Source organism: Neocloeon triangulifer, unplaced genomic scaffold (assembly GCF_031216515.1).
Source record: "Neocloeon triangulifer isolate White Clay Creek 2 clone unplaced genomic scaffold, ASM3121651v1 ptg000003l, whole genome shotgun sequence".
NCBI lineage: Eukaryota > Metazoa > Arthropoda > Insecta > Ephemeroptera > Baetidae > Neocloeon > Neocloeon triangulifer.
The window spans coordinates 3,343,331-3,367,992 of NW_026775546.1; the positions used below are offsets into that span (position 1 = coordinate 3,343,331).

The 24,662-nt window shown below is 37.8% G+C and overlaps 3 protein-coding genes across 9 annotated transcripts in view; all 3 read left to right on the forward strand.

Moving 5' to 3' along the window:
• The window catches only part of LOC132205585 (potassium voltage-gated channel protein Shaker-like), an 89,075-nt gene extending 73,518 nt beyond the window's left edge, over positions 1-15,557 (forward strand). For 6 of the 7 annotated variants that reach the window (XM_059634717.1, XM_059634720.1, XM_059634722.1 and 3 more), the window contains 7 exons: positions 2,043-2,163; positions 2,608-2,873; positions 3,250-3,893; positions 5,979-6,108; positions 6,825-7,015; positions 8,510-8,752; positions 9,493-15,557. In XM_059634717.1, the coding sequence (XP_059490700.1) occupies positions 2,043-2,163; positions 2,608-2,873; positions 3,250-3,893; positions 5,979-6,108; positions 6,825-7,015; positions 8,510-8,745 (1,588 nt within the window). In that variant the 3' untranslated portion in view covers positions 8,746-8,752; positions 9,493-15,557. The other variant, XM_059634723.1, reaches the window with a different exon arrangement.
• Positions 15,558-15,845: 288 nt separating this feature from the next.
• LOC132192425 (putative aminopeptidase W07G4.4) lies at positions 15,846-19,272 on the forward strand. Its single transcript, XM_059612387.1, has 12 exons — positions 15,846-15,931; positions 16,246-16,473; positions 16,768-17,058; positions 17,109-17,220; positions 17,399-17,523; positions 17,580-17,758; positions 17,923-18,113; positions 18,165-18,347; positions 18,400-18,501; positions 18,560-18,686; positions 18,771-18,883; positions 18,991-19,272. Exons 2-12 carry the CDS (start codon positions 16,460-16,462, stop codon positions 19,123-19,125), a joined length of 1,572 nt encoding a protein of 523 aa, XP_059468370.1. The 5' UTR covers positions 15,846-15,931; positions 16,246-16,459; the 3' UTR covers positions 19,126-19,272.
• A 176-nt stretch (positions 19,273-19,448) lies between these two features.
• Positions 19,449-24,662, forward strand: part of LOC132192426 (probable G-protein coupled receptor No9) — a 72,442-nt gene continuing 67,228 nt past the window's right edge. Inside the window, exon 1 of the mRNA XM_059612389.1 lies at positions 19,449-20,144. The gene's annotated coding sequence lies outside the window, so the exon portion shown is untranslated. The remainder of the gene's footprint in view (positions 20,145-24,662) is intronic.

A 24,662-nucleotide genomic window follows, 5' to 3' on the forward strand; every position in this document is an offset into this window, starting at 1 on the left:
TTTAATCAAAAATTTATTTTACTAATTATCTTGCTTATTTTATTTATTTTGTAATATAGAAAACAATTTATAAATATTCAATAATTTATTTTGTTTCAAAATAAAATCTTCTTACGGGTTAATTTTACATATAATTTTTGAATGTTTTCAAAAGACCAAGAATTTCTTGCTTGTATCATAATAAAAACACGACACGATTCATTGGCAAGGAAAGATTCATTTTTCAAATTAAATTTAGTTTCGTTGTAAATGTTGTAATTACGAAAGTTTTAATTACATTTTCATTTAAAAGAAGTAAGAAAGAGAACATAAAATTTCCTTCCAGTTCACCGCAGCAAGTTTTTTAAGAAAATAAGTCATTATTTTCTTAATGAAAAAAATTGTGAGGGATGATTAATTTTTGTTTCAAAACTATTATCGCTGCTGAAATCATGGCATATCGTAAAAAAAACGTAGCAATCTTATTTGATATTATGATTCCACTTCTGCAAAACACCCTCCTTCAAACCTGTTACGCCCTCTTTAAGGCCCAATCTGCGAATTCCACCGTCAAAAACACTCCATCCTCAAGTTTTTCCGCAGTCGAGCTCTCGATTGCAAGTGGCAAATGCGCACCAAGCCCAAAAGCGGCGCCAACGCAGAAAGAACGGCTCTGAATTTGGGCGAATTTGGTTTTTTCCTGGTGCGCGGGGGTTGTCGGGGGCGTGCGGGCGGGAGTTGGGGTGAGTGGGGCAGGCGCTGTAACACTGGCTGACTTGTCGTTGCGGATATAAAATCGATTTTCTGACTGTGCGGAAAATCTCTCTCTACTTGGCTGCTGCCCTCTGTTCCATCTTCACGTGGCATCCCGCCTGGGGCTCGCAACCCGAAACGCGTCCAAGCTCGACGGCCCTGCGAGCCCCCTCAACCCCCCGAGGGGGTCGAATGTGTTTTTTTAGCGCGTTATACTTTCCGCTTTCCCTGGAATTCGCAGAGACACTTCTAGCTGCACCGCAATTTAATTTCCCAGAATGAAGGAAAATACAAGTATTTAATTAATTGGCGCTCTTTTCCTTTTGAATGTGTGTTTTACAAAATGATCCGCAACACGAACAGGGAAAATAAAAAATTATTCATCGCAAAAGGAAAGGAAGTGGAGGCGCAAAGTGACGCATAAAATGGACGCTCCTGATTGGTTTTTCCGCCACAGAGCCTAAGGCTTATATTGAAATTGTACACCTCGAATAATTACATATTTTAGTCAGGCAAATTGATAACGTGTTTGTCTATTTAATAAAAAAAATTATACTTTTAATTTCGCATCAACTCAAAATTTAGGAGAAAATCACTTTTGTTGCATTGAAGCTTGGAGTTCTCATCTACATCAGATTAGAATAATATTATTTTGTTTTCCTGTAACTCAAGTCGGCTGTATTTTCAGAAATAACATTTAAGGGAAAACATAGTTGTTTATGACAAATTTTGCTGCAAAGCCGCATTTAAACAAGTTGTTTGGTTTGTCCAATTTTGAATCTTAATAGCAGAAGATTTCTGGGGGAAATGTTTGCGAACTAAACCGGCGTCTCTTGCTGAAAAAGTCGGGGGATCAAAATAAAATTAATATTGTGCCTAGCGAGTTTCTCGAATGATCAAAGTTATAGGAATGAACTTTGAAGTGTGTTCAATCGACGTGAAGTTAACATTTAGTTAAGAAACAATCTATTATTCCAGATATTTTAATTTTATCTTACAACCAATGTTTTTTTTACACAGACAAATAATATTATAACATTGGCCTAATCTGTTTCTTACCTAGTGACAAGTTTTAAATGAGGCAAACGATTCAAAAATGGAAATTAAATAATTAAAAAAGAAAGTTTTTAAATACACTCTAGTTTGATTATTTTCAAATTAACTAATAATAAAAATTATAGTAAATAATGTAAAGGTTCAGCCCGATCAGAGAAAAAATATACCTCCAAAAGAAGAACCTATTAATATTAATCCAACCAATTTATTAATTTGTGAGCTTTTTGACTGATTCTGATCGTTTCGATTCGCAGGTCGTTGCCGAAACTGAGCAGCCAAGATGAGGATGGGCCGCAACACCGCGAGTTCTCAGGCGTGGTCAACTTTGAGCCGATCCCCCACGACCACGACTTCTGCGAGCGCGTCGTGATCAATGTAACTCTTCTGCATTTCTGCTTCTTCTACTCTTTTTTTCTTTTCTTTCTTTCCCCTGACCCCGATTCCGACCCTCCGCTGTGCTGGCTGGCAAATCCACGCCTCACACTTGACACAAAGACGGCGCGAAACGGCCCTGCACGCTTTGCAGCTATTTTTTATAGATTGCTCTCATTTAAAAGTGACACCGCGTGCATTAGTCCATCCCCTCCATAAAAATCCAAAGCTGAATTAACACGCGGGAGTCTAAAACATTTAAAGAATTTCCCATTTATGAAAAATTTTAATATCGCCTGAAAATTCACAATTATGCAACCCGCTCATCTTAGAAGCGTTGCAAGTTGCAGTCCCAATCTTATCATTTTTTTTTTATTCTTGAATTTTCTCTTTCTCTTTATTTTGCTCGTCAGTTGGAAATTTTGACACTGGTCACTGTCTTTCCAGGTGAGCGGCCTGCGGTTCGAGACGCAGCTGCGAACGCTCAACCAGTTTCCAGACACGCTGCTTGGGGACCCGGCCCGCCGCATCCGCTACTTCGACCCGCTGCGCAACGAGTACTTCTTCGACCGAAACCGGCCCAGCTTCGACGCCATCCTCTACTACTACCAGAGCGGCGGCCGCCTCCGGAGGCCGGTCAACGTCCCACTCGATGTCTTCTCCGAGGAGATCAAGTTTTACGAGCTTGGGGAAATCGCCACCAACAAATTCAGGTGACGCACGTGACTCTGCTCGGAAAACCCTTTTTCCACGCTTACATTCAACAAACCCAACTCAGACCCTTGCAATTGAATTATTAAACTGTTTTATTCTTCATGAATTCGCCTTTAAACTGTCATGAATTATTAAAGAAAGTTCAATTATTAATCAAGGAGCGGGTCTAAATTGTGACCTGCAGTAAAGGCTAATGTTTTTGACATTTTTATAAATTTATTTTTTATTTTTTTATAGTTTCAGAATAATTTCAAAAGAGATGGGTGCAAAATTTTAATTAATATCAATATTGAATAGTTCTATTTAATCTTTGCAAGTATTTTTAAATTATTTAGAATCTAAACTAAATACTGCTTTTGTTGTGTGTTTTTGCAGAGAGGATGAAGGTTTCATCAAGGAGGAGGAGAAGCCGCTGCCGGACCACGAGTTCCAGCGAAACGTGTGGTTGCTGTTCGAGTACCCGGAGAGCTCGCAGGCAGCGCGCGTGGTGGCGATCATCAGTGTAGTTGTAATCCTGCTGTCAATCGTGATATTCTGCCTAGAGACTCTGCCCGAGTTCAAGCACTACAAAGTATTTAATACTACGACGAACGGCACAAAGATCGAGGAGGACGAGGTGCCCGACATCACAGACCCCTTCTTCCTGATCGAGACCATCTGCATCATTTGGTTCACGTTCGAGCTGTCGGTCCGATTCCTTGCCTGCCCCAACAAGTTGAACTTTTTTCGCGACGTCATGAACATTATCGATATAATCGCGATCATTCCATACTTTATCACCTTGGCGACTGTGGTGGCCGAGAAAGATGAACAGATACAGTTGCCCAAGGCGCCAGTTTCCCCGCAAGACAAAAGTACTAACCAAGCCATGTCGTTGGCCATCTTGAGAGTGATACGACTTGTGCGTGTTTTCCGAATATTTAAACTTTCAAGGCATTCTAAAGGCTTGCAAATTCTTGGAAGGACACTAAAAGCCTCTATGAGGGAATTAGGACTTTTGATATTTTTCCTATTTATAGGTGAGTATGGCTCAACGCACTTTTCTCCTTCTCATTTCCAGCTCTGGTTTTCCTTGTTGGCCGAACGACCCCCACTGAACCAAATCTCGGATATGTCCCTTATTTTTCTATCTTACTTGAGCTGAAAAAAAGAGAGACTTGATAACTTTTTATTCATTCCTTCAAAATCAAACTTTTTATACCAAATAAATATAAAATTACCGAGTTTTGAGTCCATTGGGTGGCCGCACTCGGCGCCTAACAAAGTCTCTTTCAGCCTTTCGGTGGGGAGCGGCCGCCGAGCGCAGTGTTCTCTTCTCTCTGCTGCTTACTCACTAACAATTATTTCCGTCCGCGCCGCTTGTCCGGCCGGGCAAACTCGAAGCTAACTTACTATTGTGAATTTTGCCGTCGCACTTGCAGGCGTGGTTCTGTTCTCAAGCGCAGTCTATTTCGCCGAGTCGGGGTCGGAAATGTCGTATTTCAAGTCGATTCCAGGTGCATTCTGGTGGGCAGTGGTGACCATGACCACGGTCGGATACGGCGACATGAGGTAACCCGACCCGACTCCAGATCAACTACTCGCTGTTGTCTGCTCTCTATCTCTATATATTGTACAAATCCATCTATCTGTCTGTCCGTCTTTCTCTGTCTATCCATTCTCTTTTTCTTTCTCTCTTTATCTTGTACATTGACACGGCTCGTTGTTGCTTGTGTTGCGTGTGTGTATCTTTTTTTCATTTCTTACTCTGTTTCATACATATATTATATATACAAGTTCATTTGGATCCGCAGATATTTACTTACTTACTCTCTTTTTATATCAATAAATCTCAACGAGAGAGTTCGGGGGTTTTCTTTCACTGTACAGATTATGCCTCCAAAAGGCCGAGAGAAAGGAAAAAGGTGGCTTTTTGAATGCTCTTTAATTTTGATCTGCAAGGATTATTCTGGCTTGAAAGAAGCATTTTTTTTTCAATACATCTTTCTTGTAATAGATTAAAAAAATATAGTTATGGAGGCATTTCGGAAAAAAATTAATCGCTTCAAATTTTTGAGAGCAGAGATTTCTGGCACTACTTTAAGGTATGGTTAATCTTGGTTCATTTCAATTTTTAAATCAAAGTGGCATAATATCAAAATAGGGAACGGTTACGTTCAATTTTTTTATTTATATGGTCAAGACCTACTGCAACATTATTTATTTATATTTTCAGGATTAAATGAAAGAAAACTTTCAAATATTAGAAATAGTTGAGGTTAATTAAATGATCGACATTACTTCAGCGTCACATCAATCCTCCAAAAATTTCACTTCATAAAATCTGGTATTTCCAGAAACTAAATAATTGCTTCTAAAAGTCAACCGCGCGGACCAATTTTACTATAAATAAAACAGCCACTCGTGTAAATATCTTGGACCTTTTGAGTTAATGCGTGTCAGGGTGACCCTGACCAGGGCGGTCGGCGGCGGCGACGACGGCGTCCCGAGCAAGATGGCGCAGTCGCCGTCCCGCCGGAGTGTGTGTTGTGCGTGTGTGTGCGTCGGTGTCCCTCCTAGCTCTCGACCACTTGATTTTCTCACACGAACGAAATGTGTCTACAAACCTCGTCTCTATATAAATATATAAACATAGAAAAAAAATATATATGTATATACAGACAGAGTCATTGTGTCCGAGAGAGCTTACGAAAACGCTGCTTGAGATTTGGCGCAGAATGTTGTTGTGTGGGGCAGGCTGATACTCACTCTCTACACACCATGCCATACAATACACAGTGTGCTTTATTGATTTTCTTCCTAGGGGCGGAAGCTGATATTGTGAGTGAGTGAGAGAAAGAGAGGCAACTCGTGCTCTTTCTCTCTCACTCATCTCGTTCTCCGTTTCGCTCGCGAGCAAAATTATATTTTTATACTCACTTAACAATATATCTCATCATCAAGAATCACATAACTTCTGATCATCACCAGTCATTTATTTTTTTATAATATTTAGAAATAACTGCATTATATTTAATTAATACTGGACCTGCGCGACCTGCTCTCGATCGCTCTCTGTGTTTCCTCTCATGCGTTTTCGTAAACTGTCGCCGATTTGCTTGCAGGTGTCGTTCTCTTCTCAAGCGCAGTGTATTTCGCTGAGGCTGGTTCTGAAAATTCTTACTTCAAGTCTATCCCAGACGCCTTCTGGTGGGCAGTGGTGACCATGACCACTGTGGGATACGGAGACATGACGTAATTTGCTTACCAGTTTTTACTTTTGCAAATCGCGCATATATACATACGTTTTTTTGATTGCCTCCTCTTTCCTTTTTTGCTACCACAGTTTTTAAAAATCAACTAACAATCATCTCATATATATACGGAAACAATTCAGAAAAGAACCAAAATTATTAATTATACTGCCCGCGGAGTCGAGCTGGCGGTTGCACTTTTTCCCTTCCCACTGGGGCAGAGAGTGCAACTCGACGCCGTCTCCCAACTAGCTGCCTGATGGAATTATATATTTTTTCTGCGATTGGCACTCACTATAAAATCACATAACCAAGCAAATCTCTCTCTCTCTCTATCTCTCATACATATATGAGAAAATCGATGCGCCGACCGACTTGTGCATATTAGAGCCAGTTTCAAAGCCAGTTAACATTCGCAATAAAAGCCTGTTTGCTGTCTTGTGCGAAATATTTCTCACACTACTTTGTGCATGTTCTGCTGCACGTGCACCCTCTGCTTTCACTCTTTCCAGCACACACGCATCTGTCCCCCCTGCGGTGGCCGCGGCCCGGCCTCAAAATTGTGACACACTCAATTTTGAGTCGCACGTTCGGGCCGCGGGCCGAGCACGTACCGTCCTTGCACGCACCCCGCTCATTGATCATGCGGATCGCCACTCGTGGCCCCGATTTCGCGAGCCGCCGTCTCACTTGCTAACTCTTCTCTCCTGAATACAGGCCAGTCGGAGTGTGGGGCAAAATGGTGGGTTCGTTGTGCGCGATAGCCGGTGTGCTGACCATTGCCCTTCCTGTGCCTGTCATTGTATCCAACTTCAACTACTTCTACCATCGCGAGACTGATCAAGAGGAAATGCAGTCGCAGAACTTCAACCACGTCACCAGTTGCCCGTATCTGCCAGGAACTCTAGGTGAGAATTGGACTGATTGAAAAGAGCCGAGCTGTATGTATTGATTTTGGTTGAAAATGAGTACGGAATTTATCCGGGTTGTTTTGTAAGTTTATTTAGTTCTAAATCGGATTCTGAGAAAATTAGTAGCATAAAAAGCTGGATATTAGAAGAAGAACAAAAGAGTGATTATAAATATTTATGTTTTCATTGATAGTTGATAATTGGGAAAATAAGTACTCAAAGCTTTTTTAGTAAATGCCAGGAATTGATTTTTAGAATTTTTGGGCTTGAATTATTGAACGGTTTAATTTGTAATATTCAAAAAAAGTTTTTAATGTAAAAATGGTAGTTTTTCTTCTAAAGTAAAATGTTCTATGAATGATTTCTTTAATCAAAATAATAGAGATTTATTTACGCCCACCACTCACAGCTCCAAGTAAATGCAATAAAATTAATTTTGAATTTGTTTCTTGTGTTGCACCGTATTTTCAAAGGTCTCTTTAAAGCGTTAGCTGCGTTTAGTGCATTTGATACAGGTTGAGGATGCCTCAAATAAATTTTAATCTTAGAAATACATAAGTCCAAGGGAGCTTTAAGTTTTGAAATTAACATCAGGAGAAATATTCTTATTTTTGATTGAAACTTTATTTTTACAATACTTAATGAACCTTTTTAATATATTTTCTCAATTTTATTAAAGCCATAACTTTCACCGCTTTTAAATCCCTGTTGAAAGATTATCTTATCTCTCTTCCAAATAAAACTGCTTTTTTTACAATTTATTTTGCTATAATTACCTTGAAAAATAAACATATTTCCTTTGACTAAATGAAATTAAGGTGCAGATTTTAAGCGTTATAATATTCTATTGCAATTTTTTAAACCTAGCCTACTATTTCTCTAAAATTGCTTTTCAAAACTTTTGGATTTTATAGATTTAAAAAAAGGTCCGAGCTAAAAATAAATTCAACGTTGATAACTTTTGCAAATAGACATATGATGGTATACTTTTGCAAGTGCCACCAAGAAGTTCAGGAGGAACCATTTTTTATTTTTAATCTCCCAAGTGGTCTCTCTGGTCGATCAGAAGGGGTGCCATCTGCGAGGAGTCGCGCGCCCGCTCAACAATAATGCCCATTCAAATCGATCTGACGCGCGCGGATTCATTTCCTGCTTGGCGCTAAAAGAAGAAGAGCCGGCCGCTGCTCCCTTAATTCTGACAGCAGCCGCAGCACGCTTGCTTTCTTTTGGCAAAGGGCGTGATTCGCTTCTATAAAAAGCCGGTCGACCTTCTTGGTGGTTCATATCATCATCGAAATAGCGCGCGGCGCGATCAATAGGCCAACGACGCGCTTTCTGCCCGGCCTTCCTTAATTAATATATCGGGTGTGTGTGTGTGTGTGTGTGTGTGTGTGTGTGTGTATGTGTGAACGAGCAGGGCATGAGGGAGCTGAGTGTGATTAAATTGAGCAACTCCTCGGCGTGACCTCATTCGGCTTGTTTGTCTTGCAGGTGCCCACTTGAAAAAGAGTTCACTCTCCGAGTCCTCGTCGGACATAATGGAGCTGGAGGAGGGCATTCTGCTGGGCCAGCACGAGTCCAACACTCCAGCGACTGCATGCACCCCGGCCAGTGCGGCCCTCGCACCGGCCTTGCTAGCCAAAAAGCAGAACTGCAACACCACCGCGGCCACGGCCAACCGATGCAACAACAATATCAACGCCGTCAGCATCGAGACAGACGTCTGACTACTGGGTTTGTACCATCTCGCCGACCCTGTCATAACTTTTCTCAAATGACTGACAACGCCGTTGCTCTAAATAACTTTTTCGAATCTGTTTGCCAATAGTTAGACAAGAGTATTATCAACAAATTCCTTATTGCGATTCCTTGAATTGAAGCTCAATTTAAATATTGCTATTTTTTGAGAAAATTAAAAAAAATATAATAAAATTTAGTATTCCACTTTCTTCATTTAGATATTAAATAATTGATTAAATTATAAAGATTTCAGTTTTAACTTTCATTGAAACAATTTCATTTGTCCTAAGTAAAAGCAGTGCATAAAACTAATTTTTTTTTTCATATAAAAATTTGACAGATTTAAGAATTTTTAGGTGGAATTTAATGGAATTCAATATCTTTTATTGCTTGCTGAAACTAAGAAATTCTTTTGAATTTTAAATATTTGTTGAGCAAATTATTCTCTCTAAAAATGTCTTTAAAATCACCTTTTACAACTATCTAATGAAAATTTATCTTACTCTATGGATCCAATGCAAGCAACTAAAATACCTTGAAAAATATGTCTGAATTCTAAAGTTTCGTCAAAATTACAAAAAATAAAAACTCAATCATTAGCCTCAATGTCTATTTTCATAATCAGCTATATAAATCACTAGTTCTGAATTTCTTTTTCAAATTTATACTTTCGTTACTGTGAATAAATTGGATTAAATTTTGAGCTGTCATTAATTAGCCATTCTTATTTGCAGCTGTGTTGAGAACTGATGGCGGCGGTGAACGCTTAGAGTTGGTCGTGTACACGTCGCTGCCTCGCCTAGAATCCGCAGCTGCTGCTTGACGAATCCCAGTACACATACACACAACACACACATACACACACACACATACACACTATAATTATTACTCTTATTGTAATTGAATTATAATTGCCGCTATTGCTACTTAAGAACTAAAGAGCGCTACACCCGACATTTCATAAGACAATTGTTAAGAAAAACTGAAAACCAATTCGACAATTACTACGAAAAAATAATAATAAATCGCGAAATTGTATAATCGTAGCTTCTTCCGAGCGAATTTGACACGGTGATTTTTCCCTCTCTTTCGCTCTCTCGTTCGATTGTGATTACTCCAGCTTGCATGACGGTTCATTTTTGTCATCGCCAGAAAAAAAACACCCACACACTCATTTCTCTTTGTAGAACAACCGATTCATGCGAAGAGAAAGACAAAAGATGTATAAAAAAAATAATTTTCCCCAGTAGACGCAACAGCAAAAAGAGCATGTTATTATATATTTCAGCAATATTGTGGTGGTAATCAATTTATAAGCTCTCAAATCAGCTCAAAAAATCGTGCGCATCAAAAACGGACATTTGTATAATGTGTTATTTTTACCGACGAGCCGCGCGGCTGCAACTTTTGCGCAGTGAAATACATAAAAGAATCGAACACAAAAAAGGGAAAATTGTAACAAAACCAACAAACGGACCACTCCTGAGTTTTATCAGAAGGGGTGCCGGCGCAAAAAAGACCGAACGACGATCGCACGTCTGGCCGCCGGATTTGGACAGCACAGCTGCAGCAACCGTCCCCAAAGTGGCGCCCCGTGCGATTTTTCGATTGTCAGCTGCGCGCTCGAGTTGAATTGTTGCAAAACCGGACGCAGTGTTGGAATCCGACGAGATACAAAAAAGAAAATATTCAAATACGCTAATGAAACAATATTATGTATTTTACTCGACGAGGGACGAAAAACCAACCAACAGTTTCTGAAAGATTAATAGTGCGGACTTTTATCCAGCGTAATTCTACAATAAAGACAGTGGCAGTAAAAGAAGTGTGTGAATGCACGTCATGTTTTTATCCAGATATATTGTTACTTCATCGTTGTTGCAATTACTTTCCGGGGACTCGCGCGCACCAAAGTCGCTCTCTCCACCTAAGGACGGGGAGCCGAAAGTTGCGGAGAATCAAATAGAAAAAAAAACTTTGGGGGCCGGTCACCCCAGCCGAAATTCAAGGGCGCACGTCCTGAAGGCGGGAGGCGAGCGCGGGTCCCTCGTTGTACTGATGTGTCCAAATGGCATAATGTAAAAAAAAGAAGAAATGAAATGCAATTATTTTTACTGAATCAAATCACGTTTGAGGCAGACTCACCGGATGAGGTCCTCCCCTCCTCCTGTCTTGACTATCTAGCATCTAATTACTGTACTAATAACTCTCCTTCCATATTTTCGACCTATGGTTTGCGAATAACCCTTGCCCTCCCACCCCGGCGGAGAAAACGACCGCTTACAATGACGAGAAGCAATTTCTGTTCCGGCGAATCGAAGAAATAATAATATGAAATTAATCAATCATGGCTCTATCTCTGTCCACACACGCGCGCGGTTGTGTTTAGTTGTTGTTACGCCGCACATCCGAGCTTCGCGAGTTCGAATCGGGCGCCGGCTCTCGCTGTGCTAAACTAAACTATCTATCAATCAATCTTCCTCAGCTGCCCTTTCCCTCTCTATTGCATTGTTTTGAACATGTACTTACTCTGTCTTTCATCCGAGACTCATTGATTCTGCTCTCCGAATGTATAACGTTGTGTGCCACCACACTTCTTTCTAGAGAATGATACTATTATATACTCTCTCTCCTTTGAGTTTCGTGCATTATGATTGTTGAACATATAGAACGACAAGCGGATTTGTATTCTTATATAATTACGTATTGTTATCGCTGCTTCACGAAACAAAAAGCGGAAACACAAACACTCAGAAAAATTTAACTCAAGGCAAAATGAGAATCGTTAAAACAATGAGATTTAAGAGCAGAGAACATAATTTTAGGGAAAAAGAGCTCATATTCTAGTCATAAAATTTAGCATCCCTTTGTAGAGTTTAACGACTATTTACAAGTATATTTGAGAATTAGATGAGTCAGTCAATAATTAACTCTCACTCGCGCATTGATGGGATCGTGGTTATTAAATTCTCTCATTATTATTGAAACTCACTCGTCTCTCTCAAACTCACACGCATTATACACACACAATCGAATCCTCACTCATGAGACACACGTTCGCAGTTAAATAACAAGGCTTTCGGAAAGCCTCCACATTTAGCTAATTGCATAGCCGACAGGAAGCAGAGTACTTACATTTGGATTAAGTCGTTTTTCACTCCGCAAGATGCATGCGATTTGATTCTCATCCCTAATAATCTTCAAACTTGGCATGTTTCGCGCTTTATTATTATTTTTTTGATTGTAAAATTTATTTATTCCCCTCTTTTTATCAACTCGGCAGCCGAAGAGGAAACAAAACTGAAATTTGGAAATTGCGACTTTTGCAATTACCACAGGTCAGTCGCCTTTCTCATATCAAAATTCTGTTCTTTCTTTCCCATTCTTTCGAACGCGTGCTGATATTTTACAAAAAAAATCTTTATCTGTGTATTTAATTATTCAGGGTCGCGAGCGTCCCGCCCTCGGTTCGCGTATCAAGCCCGTTTGTATTAGTTTGAGGCCCTTTCGGTCCAAATCGGCAGCCCAAGGCCCGCGGGCGGGTCGTCTCTGCGCACACCGCATATCTTTTTTGATTCCAAACGTTAATGTGATATAAAGTTGCATAAAACACACGGCGCTTAGCTAGCACTGCAGTAAAAGAAAAATTTGTTAAAATGTGCGCTTTGATTTCTTGACTGCCCCCATCATATACGACGACGACGTCCCATTCCTCTCATCTCTCAGAAGCCAGCCACACAAACACACACGTACATCGACGAGCGTTTCGGTTTTTTCTCGCAAATTTAAGGAAGCAAGCAAGGGTGACTCGTGCTAATTCTCTGCTGCCCCTCTCTCATTACGAATAGTGCGAATGCGACTTAAACTACAAAGCAACAAGTTTCTATAGTGTGATGCCGTCTCGAGTCTTGATCGACTAATAAGAGTATAAAAATGATGCAAAAAGCGCGCCACCATTTAACTTAACTGCTAGACCCTTAGCCAGATTATAAGGTTTAAAACTATAAGACCTCGGCTCACGCTCGCCCCGTCGTTGGCCCCGTCACGGGGGTGCATGATTCAGGCGGGGCGAGGGTGCCGGCGGAGGCGGTCGAGGGGGCTAGTTTAACTCTCTCTAAACTCACACACTCTCTATCTCTCTCTTACTCTCTCTTTGCAAGACTAGCGGATCGATTGATGATTAATTAATTCTCCTTTACCTGCAGAGTTGTAATTCCAGTAAGCGAGCAGAGTTAATTAAATTACTCGAAGATATAACCAGACGCCTCTCCCCCCTTTTAATGTAAAAGAAAAGCAGATAGCCCCTCTCGTTATCTCCAGATAAAATACATACCAACAAGCTGTGGCAAATTACACACAAACACAAGTACACAAACAAACACACACTTCATAGAGTTGTTACAAAAATCATTAACTCTCGGTGCGAGACGATTTGAATTTTGAGAAAAGTCGTTCAAACTCGCCGCCCGCAGAGTGGATTTTTCGCGCGCGCATCTGATAAATATGGAAAATACATACACCATTCCGATCTTCCTATTTGCCTTTTTTCAATTATCATTTTTGCTGAGAGTCCGAAAGTTGCGATAAAACTCTGGCTTCACCCCTACTTAGGAATCAGAGCGAATTTTCTCACCGCTGCAGCGAAAAGAAAGTTATAAGCGAATTAAAATATTCTCTCATTCGCAGTAGTAGATTTCGGAGGTAATTAAAATTTAGGAGAAAAACGAATTAATAAATCTGTAGGAAACGCGGGAATATAATGAATAATGGATGCGAAGTTACGTTTTATTCGCTTCTCAAATTTGCCGATCAACAATCAATCACGCAAATTGCATGACAACAATCGTTATTGATCACAACAATTGAGAAGAAGATATTATAAAAAAGAACCGAACACACACGTACGAATACAATCTCTCTCTCTTTCTCTATCTCTTTCACACTCTCTGCTTTATAAGTAAAAAACTACCCTGTACCCCCCTGTAACCCAATCAGAGTGTTGATTTTGGCGAACATTTTTACATTTAAATAATGAGTAAAAAAAAATGAAAATTACCAGGTCTTGAAGTTTAGAGCATTATTGCGAAAAGAAAATTGTATAAATAGATCACAAACACACAGAGAAATACACACACTCACACACAAACACACATTTTACGCCCGTCCTTAAATTAAAACTAAACTGTAGCTTAAACATTGAATTAATTACTCGTTAATTATTACTCGACGATCGCTTACGGAGAAGATTATAATTCACGAACACAAAACGTTTGAACAATTGGGCTATTCTGAAGTGATTGCGGCGGAATTTTGAAACATAAATGAGGTTATAAATGAAAAAAAAAACAACACTACGCTTTTTATCAAATAACGTCCTTGTAACCACAGAATTGAGATAAAAAATAATTATTACTGCATTATTAATACAATTAAAGGAAAAAGATGAGAATACTGGAGAAACGCCCTGCCAATTTTTTTATCGTGGTGGTGAGAAAATGTAGATTGTCTGGTCGATTGATGAATAATTGACTGATTGCTTGATTGATCGAGTATTTGCAGCATTTTTCTTTTTCTCGGCCAGCAGGATAAAAATCAATCAAATAGCGATACAATTAATTAATTAACAAGCGAGGAAATAATGAATAAAATCGTACTTGGTCATCTGCAGCTACACTCAAACAGACACTCTTCGGATTTATTAATTAATTAATTACTCGATTTAAACGAATGCAAAGAATATTGATCAATACCGAGTATTTAAAGAAAAAAGAAGATACGCTGACTGCTTTAATATTTGAAAAACAGAAACATAAGTTATAAGCGAATTCAAATCAAAGCAAAATCGGATTAGCAAGTTGTATTAAAAAGATAAAACTAATTAAAAAAGAGAAAATTCACTTGATGCTTGATAGGCGGTAATTAAGTGAGATTATGAGAACAAAAAGTAATCAATATAAAAAAACATTGTACGAACAACGGGAAAAACAGACACACACACGCAGCCATTATTTTCTATTGTTGCTGACGAGTCGCGTTTATTATTGTGCAATTAAAGCAAACTTTAACAAAGTGGGGTGAACATACAAAAGCAAAAGTGGTTGTAAATAAGAAAATTTATTAAACACTCACTCAAACGCAAAGAAAAAAAATAATGACCACGCAAGTGGAAAATGATATTCTAATTGTGACGTTTTACCAGCCATGATTGTTGATTGTGAACAATTTTGCATAATTGTGTATGAGTTTCAGTTCCCTCCGGTGTATAATTGAATTATAATTATCGCTGTACAAGAATATTTGTCCAAGCAGAAATCTGTATTCAGATACTTTGCCGTGTTTTATTGTGATTTTTTTATTCACAGGAACGCGCGTTTAAATTATCTTCATTTTAGGCAAATAGAAAGGAAAATTATAAAAAATTAATATGTAACGAAAAATCAACACGCGGCCTTCTCTCCTTATTTCTCTCCCTCTGTTTTACACTCATTTTCGTGTTTTTTCGAGAACGTGCTACTGTTTTTCGAATTGTATTATTCTATTGTTACTGTATTTTATGCCACTTATGTGCGGTATTTATATTCTCGACAAAAATCATTATAAGGTTGCTGAAAAACACACTGAACGAGCTGTCAAAGTCTATTGATTGAATCTTTGATTACCAATTATTATTAAAGAATTATTATTGCAAAAAAATATTTAAAATCAATAAAATAAACAATGTTTTTCAACATAATGCATTCATTGTACTGTATCTTATGCAGGTGTAAGAAAAAAGAGATTTTATAACTACCACAAAATACACTGTATGTTTTATTTTGGAAATCGAATCCTAAAAAGAATTTATGAAAAGAAAACGTAAAACACAAAAATGTGTTTCGATATTTTCAGATAAAATATGCTCTTTAAAATCAGTGAATGAAGAATTTATTTAATATATCTCAATCTCTATTAATTAGTTACTTATAAACTAATTAATTTTTTTCAAATTCAAGCTAATATCTCAAAAACAGAGTTGAAATACAGCTGTCTGAATATTGAAACATGGTTAGAAGCTTGCACGTGCATTTCGCGCCAATAGTGGTCAAAAAAGGAACCGTGCTGCCACCTGGATGACAATTGGTTTTTTGGTCAACAAAACCCAAAACAAAAATAATTTTTCGATCTCATTTTTAGGTAAGTTTTTGCCCTTTCCTCGTTTAATGTGGCATTCAAAGCCATCAAAAATCAAAATTTGAAACTTTTTCTTGAATGTAATTCAATATCCGGCTTAAATTGTCCTAGTTTTTGGCTGTGAACGTTAAAATTCCGTTGGTCTTTTTTTTCAAACGTGACGCCCATACATTCGTAACATAAAATGAACAAAAGTCGGTGCTCTAATTTAACTGTACTGTTATCTGACATTGAAAGAGGGAGTTGATTTCTCTCAAATGTGGTGGCACGAGGAGATGACGATAAAACTAATCTACTTTGTTGGTCTGCCCACTCAGAGTCACATGAAAGCTGCTGTTGAAACACAGCGGGACTCATTATTTATCTACTGATCTCGACGTTCTTGGCGCCTTTATCTCTGCACTTGGGGATCTACTAAGCTGCTGCAACTTGTCACAGCAAATCGCTTCGCTTCGCTGCACGTTGACATTTTGCATTATTGTAATACTTTTTTGCAGATCAACCGTGTGAATTGTGATTGGACGGTCAAAAATGAAGCCGGACACGTAAGATTAAGTTTTCTATTGCTCTCAATAAGAGAGATTTTTAATTTTTAAATCCATCAATTATTTCATTTATGAAAAAATATTTTCATTAACTAGTTTTTAAAGAATATGAACAATTAAATCAAGCATAAAATATTCGAAGAAAAGATAAATTACTAAATTATCAATCAAAAATTTCAATTTGATTTCATATTCTTTCATAAATTTTGTTGAATTAGAATTTCATCTTACATTTTTGCTAATTAATTTATTTAGAGAAAAAAATGAATATTAATGCTTTATGAGAAAATTTAGGCTGCCATGCCCAGTTTTTGGTGCGTCTGATTTTGACAATGCGCCATCAAGTGATGGAATTTTGCTCATCTGCCAACAATTGGAGACGGCAAAGTCTTCAGGCCTCCCTTCTGCTCTTTTTGCTCCAATTGAGGATCAGGCTGGAGTGGACGAAGCTCTGCACTCGGAAGGTGCCGTCCTGAAAACTCAGCTGCCACAGAAGAGACTCGTCTACGCCCCCACTGGGCCACTCAACCCTGATTTTGATGATGTTAGGAGCTTTGCTGAAACTGGTGCCAAAGCTGTGAAAAGGTGAGAAGTTGGAAATTTGAAGATGTTTCATCTCACATAAGAATTTTTAGAGCTTTGAAAGCTGGAATCAAGTTCCCTGTGTTGGTTCTTCCACCAAGCAGTCCCGACTACCCTGAATGTGATTTGATCTCCCTTTTGGGTGTCCTTGAAGCTTTGTATGTGGTAAGCAAAAATGAATTTAATATTTATTCAAAACAATTGATTTCACTCGCAACCCTTGTTGAGACCGGCCGAGACCCAAGGGAATACTAAATTTCTTTTATGAATTGATTTTATTATTTATATTGTTACTCCGAACTTTTGAAAAACTGTAAAAATTCATTTGTATTTTTCTCTTCAGCCTCTCCAACTTCGCGAGGAGGTAAAAAGTCGAGCTTCAAAGGTGCAGGGACTTTACGTTGTGCACCAAGACAAGAATCGCTTGGATTACCTTTTGAAAGTGGGCATTGCCATGGAGCAGGGCAGGCAAATATAAATCTATTTCATTTGGATTTTTTGTTATTTTTCTGATTTTATATTAGATTTGTTGCACGAGACCTTGGAGGTGGAGATCCAGAGCGAATGGCTCCTCCGAAATTTGCTCAGCACTTAGTTGATCTCTTTGAGGGTTCGAAAAACATTAAGATCTCAGTTGAAACTGATCAAAAAGAGTTGGAGAAAAAGTACCCCTTGTTCGGAGCTGTAAATCGTGCTGCTAGTGGTGAGAATTTTTTTAACATATTCCTTAGAAAAGAAATTTTAATATTTTAGCTCTTTTATTAAACTACAATAGTTTGTTTTTAATTTGTAATCATTTATAAATTTTAATATATTAGAAACTTTGATATTTCTCTTGATTTACGGAAAGTATTTTACTTTTTTCAGTGATTGAAAGGCATCAGGGTCGAATCGTCCACCTAACTTACAAAGGTGCAGGCCCCATTGACAAAACTCTGTGCCTCGTCGGCAAAGGTGTGACCTATGACACAGGTGGCGCCGACATTAAGGCTGGAGGAGTTATGGCCGGCATGTCCAGGGACAAATGCGGTGCTTCGGCCATTGCTGGTTTCATGCAGGTTTGGTTGATTTGATGAAATTTAAAAAATAATTAATATTTTGTATTGAAGACCCTGAGTGTTTTGGCTCCAAAAGGAATTGAAGTGAGAGCCAAGTTGGGCGTTGTGAGGAACAGTGTTGGCGAAAACTGTTATGTGGCTGACGAGGTCATCACTGCTAGGAGTGGGGTCAGGGTCAGAATCGGAAACACTGATGCTGAGGGCAGAATGGCCATGTGTGACCTCCTAACTCAGGTGCAGTCATAAAACTTTGAAATTAAAAATTGAACAATAATTTTTTGTTTAGTTCACAGAAGAGTGCGTGAAGGAAAAGTTGGTGAATCCTCACTTGATGACTGTTGCCACTCTTACTGGACATGCTTGTTTGAGTGTCGGATTAGGTTATTCGGTAAAATAACATTTAAAGACTCAACAGGAAAGATGGATAGTAAATTAATTATTCGCAGATTTGCATGGATAACGCAGTTGCTCGAAAAGAGGGTCATGCTAGAAGTTTGCAGAGTGCCTCGGAAATTATTGGCGACCCATTCGAAATCAGCACCATCAGGCGTGAAGACTACGCATTTCATCGAGGTTGGAAAATAATTACATAATTTATAATAAATGTCAAATTTAAAACAAGAAGAATATGATAATATGAGGGCAAAATTATTTCAGGCAAAGGAGAGGTGGAGGATGTGCTTCAGTGCAACAACAAACCCTCCAGTCAGACTGCAAGGGGACATCAAGGCCCAGCAGCCTTTCTGCTCATCACTTCTGGACTTGAAAAGGTAGGAAAGCAAACCGTAGATAGTGTAGATTATTTTGTGACGTTTTGCTGGCATTAATTTTTTTATCTGTCAATCATTTTGGTGCTAAATGCGAATTATTTGCGCAGCATGGCTTGGGTTCAAACACCCCACTCAAGTATTCGCATTTGGATATTGCGGCATCATGCGGGGATTTGCCTCACGAACCGACTGGCGCTCCGATTTCCGCCTTCACGTACTACCACCTGAAAAACCGATTCTAAAGTGGACAACCAATAATGAAGATAAATTACAAGAGGAGCTGAATTGTAAACGGATATTTTTTAATTAGGTTTTTTACTCGTTTTGTCCGGTATATCATAAAAAAAAAACCAAAAAAGAAAAAAAAACTTTGTGCGTTGGAATAATTTGGTTGCTTTCAAAATAAATATTGAATGAAAAAAAATTATGCATATTAAACTGTGGGAAAACTCTGGATTCAAAATATTATATAACCTAAAAATTTCTTTGATATTTGAGACACGGAATAAATTAAAAAGCAGGCCTTTTCATGCTAATGCCGCTGATTTTCTCACGCTCTAATTAATCTGGTGATGGGAGGAGGTTTTTCCATTTTTGGCTTCAAAGGCAATATGTATTTACCAAAAAGGAGAGAGAAGAGGACGACTTTTTGAGACCCTTGAAAGCGTATATTTATATAGTGAGAGCAGAGAGTTGGCGCAAAGTTTTAAGCCTGGAAACAAGCGTAATAAAAGTAAATTTGGGGAGGCAAAAAAATGGCGGCGACGGTGAAGCTGGCGCGCCGAAATTAAGAGAGCAAAAAGGCAGAGCCAATATTTATGGTAATCCGCGACGTTAATTAAAATTTCTCTGCCGCGCCGCAAAAGAGCAGCTCATTTGTTTTAATTCCTAGCAAGGCGCATAGAGAGGATAAATACGTGCGACACCGCTGCTTTTATAAATTGCCGGGGCAATTTTTATGGTCACACATAAAGAGAGGGGACTCTCGCTATGGTTCGCGGCTCCAGCAGTGCTGCAAAGAAGAAAGAAAGAAAACCGCGGCGGATTTTTCAGCCCTATTCGCAGGCATGCGCTCTCAAAAGACAAAAGCTCGAACTTATTGCACGTTTGTGATTTCGCGAGGGACAAATTAATTCTGACCGGCTTTTCGGTTCGCGGAGTTTCCCCGAAACACGCAGTGCTGCAGAAAAAATCAGGCCTAATATGGAAGCGGCGGCGCCGTGCTGCAGCCGAGAGTAAAACTCGCGACGATCAACATCTGGTGAGTGAAGCGAGATATTATTTATTTATTTTGCCATTATTTTTATTCACCTGCATGCGCCGCTGGTTCTGTTGGGCGACAATCGCCGTTTATCGCAATTAGACAATTACATACATTCACACACAGACACGCTCGTCGCCGCGACAGATTGACGCGAACCTCTCTACTTATTCTGTCACTCGAATGTCGCCGACGACAAGTTCAATTTATTTATCAGACTTCCATCGAGAGTGAGTTACTTACTTACTTCGCGTTAAAAGTCCACTTCACTAAAGCGAGATCTGTTCATTTCCAAGGCTGACAAATTGTCGCGGCGAGAACTTCATTAACAATAATAGACATGATGCAAATCAATAATTTATTTCAGGATGAAATGTAAAATGAGATGTAAATTACAACACAAAATTAAATTTTCTCACTTGGGAGGTTTTAATTTAGATTCTAGATAGGTTTAAAATTATAAATTAAAATCGTAACTTCCAAAATTAATTTCGCAACAAGCTTAGCTAAATTTTTTTTAACTTCTGATTTCTAACATTATTGAGGAATAAATTACAGTTAAAGTTATTTTTGAGGAACAGAAATCACAAAATTTTATGTAACTTAATTAAAAAAAAAAATAGTTAAGTGAGCTTATTCCTCATTAAGTTAATAGAATAAATTAATTATTCATTTTATTTTTATCAAAACAATAATAATGAATTGAGCTACAAAAATTACATCATTCTTGCAAATATTACTAAAATTTAAAAAAAAAATTTATGAATATTTTTTTAAATGAAAAAGTCAAACGTTCTCAAATATTTGTTTGTGCAAAATCATCACTTCTGCAAACTCACGAATTCTGTCAGAATCGCCAGCATCCGGTGAATTTTGCTAGCTCGCGTATTCAATTGTAATAGACAAGCTGAAATTCTATTTCCGTCCTCGAATCATCAGCACTTCACCGAGAGAACGAACTTATGCAAAATTCGGTCCTTTGTCTCCCACGTTCGCCAAATCGAATCAACGCAGGCATCAGCCGAGCGTGGTATTGAATGAAAACTGTAACAGCTGACGAGAGAGTTGTGAGTGTGTATTTGCCAACAACATGCTGCTGTCATTAAGAAAATGGAAAATAAAAATAAGAAACGTTTAATATGATTTTGCAAGGGCGCCTATCTCCTTACATGTAAAATGGATCGGCTTGTTAATTTATCTTTATTATTTTCCTCGCGCGCTGCCGCAACTCGGCGCAGCTTCCAACTGAGTTATTTTCTTATTCATGTTGTTGTGTCACTCGCGTCATTTGAAGCACATAAAAATGCAATGTTTATGAGCAATAATGAAATCACTCAATGCTTTCGCGGAAATTCTCAACCGATCACTTTTCCCAGATAAACGGTAAAAAATTGCAATTTTGCATCTGTTATCAATTTTTGGTTTTGATTCATTAAGAAATAAATTTATTAAGATAAAAATATAGACCTCAATTGACTTTTATGGCAATTTTGCTTTCTTTTCGTAGTTACAAACAATATCATTTTTTTTTTTAAATTAAATAAATTTAAATAAATGCAGCAAAGATTAAATTTTGCGTTCAGTCGTTGGCGGAGGGCGCTTCTGACCTTTAATTTCGACCCCGAATAACAATTCCCCAGAGGTCAAATATAATATTAGATTGAAACATGGCATATTAGTAGAGCTCTCATATTCCTGAGTGGAAACCTCGATAGGCTTTGTTTTGAACCGTTTCAATAGGCAAAGGGAAGTTCGATTGTGGTTGGAGTTGACGGGACGGATAATTAAACTTGACACTCGGTATGGCGAATCCGGGCGGATTTAGATTTTGTGTTGTCTGCCAGAGAGTATTATCTCAACGTTATTCGCTCTCGGATTACACATTCCCAGCCACCGGCTTTCAACAGATTAATTCCGATTCCTACGTCACCTCTCTGTTTGCAAAATATAATTATTACAGTTAGATATTTTCTTATTAGGAATGTGTAAACTGAAATGAATAACTTCTCACTGTCCTCAGTAACCAAATTTTTATACAAAACCTGATTTTTCACATAAAAACAATCTTGAAGTTTTTTTTAGACTCATTATTATAATTGCTGCTGATGTAATTTGATCAATTTCTTTTTTCAAGCTGTTAAACATGCAATGTCTTTCAAACTAATTGATTTCTTTTTTCAAAAATTCAATTATATAAAACATGAAAATAATATAATTTTGGAAATTTCCTAAACACAACTAATTTTACTAATTTTTTATCTTTCCGCAAAAGGTCTAAATGAAGGTTTTGTTAATTAATTACTTTTTTGTTATGTCACAAAACCAAATAACGTATGACCGGCAATTAAGTTAATTGAAATTTTAATTCATAATTTAATCTTGGATTATTTTAATATAACACAACTCGTGCGCGTAACGACGCTGATGAAAATTTTAATTAATGGAAATTTATCATGTTGTGTGAAAATTAAATTAATTAAATTGGAAATGGATGAGCTGTGGCAAACCTCGCTATTTGTATATTAATTATTGGTAGTAATTGCAATTGCCACTGTTTCATTGTGCACGCAAATAAATATAGGGCAAATGTATATAATTGAAACGAGACAAGTGCGTTAATGAACGCAGAAAGCCCACGCTGCTCGTTACCGGCTCTTTCACTGCAAATTGATCGATATTCATTCACCGCGTCGCGTGTTTTACACAATTAATTTTTTCGTCGCGCATTAATTAGCGCGCGACCCACTGGTGACATAACTGGCGCAATGATCACCTCCCTGCTCCGGGCAGATCGCTATCAACGCCACTGGCATGTAAAACACTGAGTTTTTTTTTTAGTTCGACGCGCCGCGCGACGATAAATCATTCATTTTTATTCGCGCAGTCCAACCCGACGCAAAGGGATTAACGTCACTCACGCGCTGATCGCGACATTGATTATAATATAAAAAGCGCATGAATGGCGAGTTTTATATTCTATGTGAACTATACGCGATCTCATTGTTTAATTGTGACACCACTCAGTCGCTCAATCTTCTTGACATAATTTCTTTTCATTCATATTTTTTCTTATTGAAAAAAATTCTTTTGAAAATCAAATTGATGATAAAATAAATAATAATTATGAAACAATTACACGTAGATTGTTATTTTTTAAATATTTAAAATATTTTAAAGTAAAATAACTGGTTTTGGTTAAGTGAATCATTTTAGGGAAAATTTATAAAAAAAAGAAGAAATCAAATATAAATTATAAAATAGTGCAATTTAAAGTTGATCTCTCACTTTTTGTTATTAAATAGAAAAATTAGTATGTTGTTTATTTGCTAAAATAAAAATTATACTTTAATTGAAGGGAAACATTCTTGATCAAAACAATGGTACCACCATTAGCAAAGATTTTGTCAAAACATTGAGTGCAAAAATAAGAGAAATTCATTTTAAAAAGCTTTCTTTTTAATTGTAAAATTGGTTTTATTTGGTTCTAATTTTGATCAACTCTGACCTATACATTAACTCATCCACAAAATTATGCGCATAATTATTAAACGAAAAAATAAATTTTAACGCTTATCACAAATTTTATTTAAATATCTTACAGATCTTAATCAATTTGGACTTTCGAATTGTCACTTATTAATTTTTTTTTATTCATTTCATTATTATAATCAGGGTTAATTAATTTGTTTTCAAGCGATACACATTTGTAAATTTGGAAAAATTTTTTACTTTGATGGGTCAGAAAGTATCCAAATTTAAGTTTTTATTTATGGACTAATTTTCAAAATTTCTTATTTAGAGTAACGTTTTATAGAAAGAACTTAACTTTAGTCACTTCCTTCGTCACTAATGAGCTTGATGCAGTATAATATATTCTTTTTACTCTCTGAAAATCTATTAAAATTAATCATTTATACAAACTTTCAATCGAAGCTTCAGTTGATTACATACTTTATTCCTTCTAACCCTAATTTTACGCGTCCGTGCCCTGCAATAAAGAAGGTATAAAATTGAAACTCGGAAACCGTACAACTCTCATGAATAAATTAGCCTATCAAGTTCAGGAAGGTCGCAGCCTGCTCGTCCGAAACGACATCTAGTCAAACACGAGGAGAAAAATAAAGCATTTCCCTCTCTTCCCGTCCGGAAGCGGCCTATTAATCTATCTTGCCGGCGAAACCTCTTTTTCGACGGAAAAATCAATCAAAGCGTCTCTTCGAATCAGAGATTATCTCCGTCCGCCTCCACGGCATATAATTACTGGAGGCACTTGCGTGGGCTATCCGCAGAGATGCATTAAACATTTCATCCGCTTTTACTTTTTTTTATCTTGGCTACACACTCGCGTGTATGCAGCTATTAAAAGCCTTTGCCATAATACGTCTATTACATTATTGCATGCTCGGATGGTCATTGGTTCGTTTTTTTCCGCAGCAAGCAGCTGCATGGCAAATTGCACACACCGCTTTTCTATGCGCTCGCTTGAATAATCGGCACTGCTGTGCGGGCGAACATAAA

Coding starts and splice junctions, on each gene's coding strand:
- LOC132192425 (XM_059612387.1), top strand. Junction 17,221..17,398: donor TCCTTGAAGCTTTGTATGTG/GTAAGCAAAAAT, acceptor TTTTCTCTTCAG/CCTCTCCAACTTCGCGAGGA. Junction 18,114..18,164: donor CCATTGCTGGTTTCATGCAG/GTTTGGTTGATT, acceptor TTTGTATTGAAG/ACCCTGAGTGTTTTGGCTCC.